This window comes from Diachasma alloeum, unplaced genomic scaffold, assembly GCF_001412515.2.
Source record: "Diachasma alloeum isolate Michigan unplaced genomic scaffold, Dall2.0 Dall_scaffold_00615, whole genome shotgun sequence".
In the NCBI taxonomy this organism is placed as follows: domain Eukaryota; kingdom Metazoa; phylum Arthropoda; class Insecta; order Hymenoptera; family Braconidae; genus Diachasma; species Diachasma alloeum.
In genome coordinates this window covers 159,560-168,144 of record NW_021680747.1, presented here as the reverse complement: position 1 = coordinate 168,144, position 8,585 = coordinate 159,560, and the positions used below count along the sequence as shown (strand labels likewise).

At 47.6% G+C, this 8,585-nt stretch overlaps 1 protein-coding gene across 1 annotated transcript; it reads right to left on the bottom strand.

Moving 5' to 3' along the window:
- Nucleotides 1–7,310: 7,310 nt before the first annotated feature.
- LOC107043690 lies at nt 7,311–8,003 on the bottom strand. The gene has a single exon (XM_015265273.1). The coding sequence runs from the start codon at nt 8,001–8,003 to the stop codon at nt 7,311–7,313; it is 693 nt and encodes a 230-aa protein (XP_015120759.1).
- Nucleotides 8,004–8,585: the final 582 nt, after the last annotated feature.

Here is an 8,585-nt window from a genome sequence, read left to right as displayed (position 1 = left end):
GGCCTCGACTTGCGTCAGAAGAGTCATAAATTCTTCGTACGTCAAGGTCGAGGTTCCGATGACCCTTCGTAGATGATGTTTCGTGGATTTCACTGCAGCCTCCCACTTGCCTCCCATCTGCAGCGAGTGAGGAGGATTAAATTTCCATTGCGTTCCGTCGGATGCTAGTAGCAAAACGTACAAATAGACAGATGTAAGCCTTGTACATTGTCTTGCTTGCCCCTGATCCTCTCCATCTCAGGATGTTGATTGAAAAGATGAGAAAGACCCTCGATGGTGTCACTCGTCGTGTTGGCAGCTGTCCCATCAGCTGTTGAGCCCTCAATGCTCGATGACGTGCGCAAATTATGCATTTGATGATGTGGGAGCGTACTGGAGCTCGTCCCCCGATGATCCAGTACCTCTGTCTGATGTGTGCCAAAGTTAGTTTAGTTCCTCCATGGAAGCTCCGTTGATGAGCCTCCGNTTACCAGTTCCAGATGTGTTGCTGAAGTAGCAAAACATACAAACAGACAGATGTAAGCCTTGTACATTGTCTTGCTTGCCCCTGATCCTCTCCATCTCAGGATGTTGATTGAAAAGATGAGAAAGACCCTCGATGGTGTCACTCGTCGTGTTGGCAGCTGTCCCATCAGCTGTTGAGCCCTCAATGCTCGATGACGTGCGCAAATTATGCATTTGATGATGTGGGAGCGTACTGGAGCTCGTCCCCCGATGATCCAGTACCTCTGTCTGATGTGTGCCAAAGTTAGTTTAGTTCCTCCATGGAAGCTCCGTTGATGAGCCTCCGCGATGATGAGCGATGATAATGGCGAGTGACGGGAAAGAATGATTGGATTCTTCTCCTCCGGATCCAATGTTGATCGTCTTAGACGTCCGCCCAATCGCATGACGTCGTTATCCAGGTATGGCGTCAACGTTGCCATACGATGATTGGCCGCTAAGGGGTTTCCGTCCCTCAGCGTGTTAACTTCTGCCTCGAAGTAGAGCTGCTGCGTGTATCTGACCCAAAACAGTCTCGCCTCTTCGAGTTCCTCTGGTTCAAATTGTGGAGAATCGGGTAGCGACTGTCTTCTGAGGCGTTTTGCTGCGCGGTTTACCCAGGCTGTAACCCGCAGTAGCTTTCTGAGTGATGAGCATCTGATGATTAGCGCATTTGCCTCGGCAATCTGCACTGGATGTGAGCTGATGATGGGCGGCCTCGCTTCCTGTGCCGCTTCTAATGATACCTCTGTTGATGATGCTAGGTCCATTGATGATGCTAGCCATTGGTTTGGTGGCAGGACAAGCCATGATGGCCCTGTCTACCATAGATGGTGCTCCGCCAGTTGTTTCGGGGTGAGACCCCTTGATGCGCAGTCCGCCGGATTCTCCTTCCCATTGATGTGTCTCTAAGTTGCAGAGGGCAGGGTATCTCGTATCTTAAGAACCCTGTTCTGTACGAAATCCTTCCAACGGGCAGGGTCCCCGTTGATCCAGGTGATGGCTACCGATGAGTCGCTCCATAGATAAATCTCGATATTGTCCAATTCCAAAGCCCTTTTGACATAAGCCACGAGTTCTGTGACCATGACTGCTGTCGTGAGCTCCAGTCTTGGGATGGTCTTCTTCTTGAGAGGTGCCACCTTGGTCTTGGCACAAACCAAGATGACAGACGTTCCCGATGTCGCTGCCGATGTACGGAGATAGACCAATGCGCCCATTGCCAGATTTGATGCGTTCGCAAATCCATGAAGTTGAATTTCCAATGTACCGGGCGATAGATGTAGCCACCGTGGTATTGATAGGCTGCTCAAGTGTTGAAGCTGCTCTCTGAATGATTTCCAGCGATCCTTGTAGTCATCTGGAAGTGGATCGTCCCAGTTAAGTTTGAACAGCCATAATTCCTGGATGAGTATCTTTGTCGTGACAATCACCGGCGCGATGAGTCCCAATGGATCGTAGATTTGCGCAATCTCGGACAAGATTATGCGCTGGGTGATGGTGTCCTTGGTGAAAGTCTTTGCTTTATAATGGAAGGTGTCCGTGTGAGGCTGCCAGCATAGTCCCAACACTTTCACCGTTGATTCCTCGAATTCGATGGTTGGAGCTGATCCTGATGATATTCCGAGTCGCTCTAGGGCTTGTGGTGCATTGCTGCACCATTTTTGCAGGGGCATGCCGCCCGCCATGCAAAGTTTGATAAGCTGCTTGATAATGTTTTCCAGATGCTTTTCTGTTTCCGCGCCTCCGTATATGTCGTCAACATACCGTCCCTTGATGAATGTCGGTGAGGTCAACGGGCATCGATGGCCTTCGTCGATGACCAACTGCTTCAGCACCCTCAGAGATAGCCAAGGTGCGCAGCTGGTGCCGTATGTGACTGTCGTCAGTTGAAAGTCGATGAGTTTTCCTTCGTCGTCTTTCCAGAAGATTCGTTGATAATCCTAATCGTCTCGATGAACACGAATCTGGCGGATCATTTTCACAATGTCCGCACCAAATACTAAACGGATGACGACGTAACGAGATAAGAACGTCGGAGCTGTCTACTTGTAGCTTCGGTCCTGGATGGAGTATGTCGTTAAGTGACACTCCTGATGAGCTGCGATGCGATGCGTCGAACACCACTNGTAACCAGATAAGAACGTCGGAGCTGTCTACTTGTAGCTTCGGTCCTGGATGGAGTATGTCGTTAAGTGACACTCCTGATGAGCTGCGATGCGATGCGTCGAACACCACTCTCAATTTTGTGGTCGTGCTGTCTGGTTTAAGCACTTCATGATGAGGCAGGTAATATGCCTGATTTGGCTCTGAAGTTGAAGGTGCTCGCTGCATGTGATCCAGGGCCTCGTACTCTTCGATGAATTTCTTATAGAGGGTATCAGTGACTGGATTTGATGATAATTTTCCCAATAGCTTAGATAGCCGTTTCTTGGCCGTTGATGCTGTATCTCCCAAGGCGGCTGGTGATGATTTAAAGGGGAGACGCACGACATAACGTCCCGACGAATCCCTCTGATGAGTCTCGATAAAGTGTTGTTCGCATTCGGCTTCAGCTTTGCTCATGACAACTGTTGATGATGTATCCGGTAGCTCCTCCTGGAGCCAGAACTTTTTTAGGAGTTCTAATAATTGTTGATTCGCCGTCTGCGTTGATGTTTTGAAGGATGATTTGGCGACGCAGTCGTTACAACAAACTGGTCCCGATACTACAAAAATTGCAATTGCATTGGAATTTTTCTCCAGCCAAAAATGGACTGCTGAGCAATAAGTTCGGTTTTCTCAAACCTGATGATTTTCTCTCCGATGATTTTCCCATAGGCGTCAGCTCCAATGATGAGGTTGATGGCCCCAGGTCTCAAGAATTGAGGATCTGCCAATTGTAGTCCTCTTAGTTGAAGTGGGGTTGATGTGTTGCAAGTGAATGGCGGTATTTTCGCTGTCAACTTGCTCAGGATGTGAGTCTCCACGATGATCTGCACAGCAGGGTCATGTCTCGGTTGTAAGGCGAGTTTCATAACCCTACGTGTGTTCCCCGATGATGTTTTTCCGTTGCCGATGATGACCAGTGATGATGACTTTCGTTCCAATCGCAATTGATTGACCAAGCGTTCTGAAATCAGTGATACTTCTGAACCCTGGTCAATGAGGATCCTCGCTGGCTTTGAGAATCCTTGATAATTCAGGGCGTTGACCCTAGCTGTTGCCAAGACTACCAGTTGTGATATTCCCTGAAGAATTCGTTGAGCTTCCAGAACGTTGATGGTGTCCACCTGCTTTAATGGTCGTGGATCTGATTGTCCTTGATGAGTAACCTGTTATTTCTCTGATTGTTGGTGATGCCCTTGATGAGTATTCTGATGATTCTCTGATTGTCGAAGATCTCCAACACACCGTTGATTTGAATGGCGTTGTTGTCCAATGTGGTATTTCTCTGATTGATGATGATCTCCAGTCTGATTGTGAGGGGTCGATGATCTCTTCATCTCGATGAGTGACGTGACCGAAGATTTGATTTGCGATGCTGTGTCTTGGCGTGATGATGGACCTGATGATACGCTGACAGGATCTGCCTTGATGAGTGGCTGCTGTGGGATGAGGTTCTGGATGTATCCTGCCAACACACGGAATGGTTAAGCCCAGTTCAACTTATTGTCCTAATAGATTGATACTTAACCGCTCGCGTTCTGTTGCTGCGCAGCTGCGTCCTGCTCTTCAGAGCGTAACCTAGCCAACATCAGTGGTACGTTGTGGATGAGAGTATGATGCTCCTCGCCACACATCTTGCACCGTTGCTTGCTCATGCATCTGGGTACTTGATAAGGCATTGACCCAGGCAGTTGTAGCAGAGCCCCCTGTCAGTTAAGAACTGCTTCCTCTCGTGTGGCCTCAGCTCCATAAACTTTGGGCATTCCGGCCCCAGCCAATGGTCTTCCTGGTAGGCACTACACTCCCTCTTCTTGTCGACCGGTGGTGTAGACGTCTGCTCAGTCCCCGATGATGGCTTTCCTGATGCCTTTTTCGCGTAAGACACCTGATTAACCGAGGCCGTTGACTTAGGCTTCTGAAAGCCTTTGCATGCTGCTGCTCCGTCCTCATCTCATTCGACGTTCTCCAAGGCCCTCGCTCTGGCCTTGAGGAACTCCATGAAGACCTTCAACTCAGGAGGTTTCGTTGAATCCCCTAGCGACATTTCCCAATACTCTCGGGTTTTGGTGTCGATGACTTTCCTCAAGATGTGGGCCACTATGATGTCCCAATGCTCGACTGGCGCTCCAAGATTTTTCAGAGCCTCTAGGGCCTCCGAGACAGTGTCGATGATGAAGAGAAGTCCTGTCGCTGACTTCTCCTTGAGCTCCCGAAGATTGAGAATTTTGTTGAGATGAGCTGCCATGATGAGCCTTCGATTTTTATAGCGAGCGACCAGCTTTGCCCAAACAAATTGATAATTTGATGCCTCAGGTCCGATGTTGGAGATGAGTTCCGATGCCTTGCCCTCCAGCGCATTCTTCAACCTCACCATCTTGTCAATGTCGCTGAAGGGCTGGTTGTGCCCGAGCGAGACGTAGATGTCGTAGAAGCTCTTTCAGTTACCATATTTCCCATCGAAGTCAGGCAGTTTGATCTTCTCTATATTACTAGATAATGATTTTCCCGGTGATAATTCTGCCCTATTACTCGCTTGAATAGCTGCCTGAATGCTCCCCAACTCTCTTGTCGCTCGAGTGTAGGACTGAAGAGCTTCCTCGAAGACGTCGGAGACGAAGTAAGGATGTGAAAAGATCTCCTCCGCAGCCTCCTCCAGCATCTGTTCGTGGTAAGACGAAAAATTCATCCATTGTGTTTCGACGATGCGATGATGGGGCTCGATGTCCTCCGATTTGAGTTTTGCGACGTCTTCCCTTTTGATCTCCCCGATGGTGCCCCTCAATACTGACAGGCGGCTCATCTGGGTCTTAACCTTGTACTCAAAGTTAACAGGCCACGGGCTTATGATCCTCCTTTTCGATTCAGTTTCGAGAGCGCTGCGAACGTCTCCATGAAGGTCAGCTCCGTCTCCCTCTGGATTCTCGAGGTCCTTCAAATTTCCCTCGGTGTTCTCGGTGATAACTTCCACGTTGTCCATGATCTCGATGACGATCCCCCTTACCAAGTCAAAATTAAAGTTATCGACTTCCTCAGCCCAAGATAATTCCTTCGGTTCAGGATCGTCAGACATGAAAACAAGACCAATTCGATGAGATTCCGCGTTTTAATTTGAAGAAAGTGGATAATTTACCGACCGTAGGGTTTGATGAGGTGCCGATGAGTTACCGACCGTCGTTACGCCAACCGTCGATGGGTTACCGACCGTAGAACCCGATGAAGTGTCGATGAATTACCAACCGTCGAGCCGCTGAGTAACCCCTGATACTCGACTCAACTCTCGTCGCCCGTGCGCGTAGCTGTGTGAACCCCGTTGCACCGCGCGTTCCCAGCGTCTATGATCCCCACGTGATACTGCCCTTCACCACACTGTTTCTTGTCCCTATCCTTGATGATTATCCACTTTCAACACGATAGAAATCAATCACGATTTGATGAGCCGGGTGGTCGGAAGGAAAAGTGAGGTTCGGTTTTTGAGGTTGATAATTAGCCGGAGGTAATTTGATGAGTTTCCTTTAATAAACAAATAATCATGCACTAAAAATTACACAACACAGAGTTTAATAAATAGAATATTTCCGAGTGGACTGTATACGAATTAACAAAAAAGATGATATTCGATATTGTCTGATAATGGATACGATAATTTTTCGGCACTTTCACTCGATGAAGTTCGATGGCATACTAAATGATACGACACGCACGATCGTCCTCGTGCGTGTTCGTCGATGCCCGAAGGTTGCCGAGCGAGCAAAATTCGACATTTAGCCCGACTGAGGGATGATTTTCAACGGAGTAGCTCAACATAAACTGGAACCTGAAAGCGCAGGTCCGATGATTCGAAAAACGAAGGTCTCAAAAGTAATGAATTCTTGGAAATAATTGCAAAAAAATTTCGAAGTTCCAAAAAATAAATAAATGGCCGACGCAGGTCCATTAGTTCGCAGACACGAGAAATCCAAAAAAATTCCAGTAAAGGAGAAATAAAAAAACGAAACTTCCCTTTAGAGATCGCAGGTCAATTCAAATTCACCGCCTGGTCGGTATCGCAGGTCCCCGATGCGGCGCAAAAAGATCCGGATGAGCAACGCTTGCGGCCGAACTCTATTTCCCGCGAACTCGATGTCGAGAAGCAGAGGATGAGCACCATTGCTGAGACGCTATCCGTTTTTCACTCCCGTTTAAATCACTCAAAAAAACGAAAGACCGAAAAATATTCCACAGATTCGGCTGGAAGGACCAAAATGTTCGATGCCGGGTCTAAGATCTGTGGAATAAGCGAGCGATGAACGAGATGTAAATAGATTTGAGTTTTGAGGCTTTCGCGGCTAATATTATTATCCATTATGATGGCTTCCGCATGGATGCCGCGTCTAGATTCAGCTTTTTGCCGACGTTTCGCCAACATTTCAGTCTGCATCATCAGGACTAGGTTTCTCCAATACTAAAGCTCCCCGTTGTAAGGAAGTCCTTATATCCCCCCTGACCCCCGGAGCGGGTAGGTAGCGTCGTGGGGGGTATCCTAGCCATTCAAGATGTTTTTAATTGATCAGCTGGCCAATTAAAAAAACCGGGAGGACGGTGTGCCAAATTGGATTGGTTTGGTATCCTCGATCCCTATTGAGATTGTTCGGATGTTTTTGGATCTCGAGACCTTCGCGATGTTTTCTGGCGAAATACCCTTATGAGCTGGCAAGCATTTTCGTCTTGTCATATTGGATAGAGTGTCCAGTGTCCATCCAATGTTCAGCCAGTACAGATTGCGAGATATGGCCATTTTTCGCACACCGTTGATGTTCGTTGATGCGTGTACTGATCCACCTCCCGATTTCACCAATGTATACTTTTCCACTAGAGCAAGGGATTTTGTATACCCCTGGGAGACTAAGCGGTGGTCTCCGATCCTTAGTACTGGGGAGCATTTGTCCAATTTTCGTTGGTGGTTTGAAAATTGTCCTGATGTCATGCTTCTGTAGTACCTTGCTTATGCGATCGGTCGTACCTTGAAGATACGGGAGAACAGCCGTTTTCTGATGTTCTACTTTATCAGCAGGTTCACTTTCAGCTGAGTTCTTATTTTTCAGCCTGTGCAAAACACCGTGGACTTGTTTGCTCTGGTATCCATTGTTATTCAATGCTTTATCCAGGTGTTGAACTTCGGCTTCCAGGTATTGAGGGTGGGAAATAGTGAGAGCTCGGTACATAAGAGAGCTTATCACCGAGTTCTTTAGAGAAGGGTGATGGTGTGGGGAGGCATGGAGGTATCTGTCCGTATGTGTAGGCTTTCGGTAGACTCGGTGACCAAGACTTCCGTCCTCATTACGAGGCACTAGGACATCTAGGAAGGGAAGAGACTTCTGTTCCTCAATCTCCATAGTGAATTTTATGCTCGGATGTTGTGAGTTGATAAAATTCAGGAACTGAGGCAACGTGTCTACTCCATGTTTCCAGAGGACGAAAGTTTCGTCGACGTACCTGAACCAAACAGAGGGTTTAAGGGGAGCTGATTTAAAAACTTTGTTTTCGAAATCTTCCATAAAAATATTTGCTATGATGGGAGAAATGGATGAACACATTGCTGCTCCGAATGTTTGTTCATAGAACTCCCCTTGGCATTTGAAATAAGTGGAAGTCAGGCAGTGTTCAACCGGAGGGAGGAGTTTGGGTGGGATTTTTTGGGATTTTTTGATAATTTTAAGAGTGTTGGGAATGGATACATTCGTGAACGGGGACTCCACATCAAAGCTAACCAAAAGATCTCCTGGACTAGTCTGAATGTGAGACAGTTTATTCACGTAGTCTTGGGAGTTTTTGATGTGGAAACTATTCTGACCCACGAGTGCTTAGAGTGGTTTGGTCAGATAGCGAGCTAATTGGTACGTGGGGGTACCAATGTTGCTCACTATTGGACGAAGGGGGATAGTCTCTTTGCGAATTTTTGGGAGACCATAAAGTCT

Excerpts from the sequence above, each read along its gene's own strand:
- LOC107043690 (XM_015265273.1), bottom strand. The coding sequence starts at position 8,003 with ATGGAGATTGAGGAACAGAAGTCTCTTCCCTTCCTAGATGTCCTAGTG.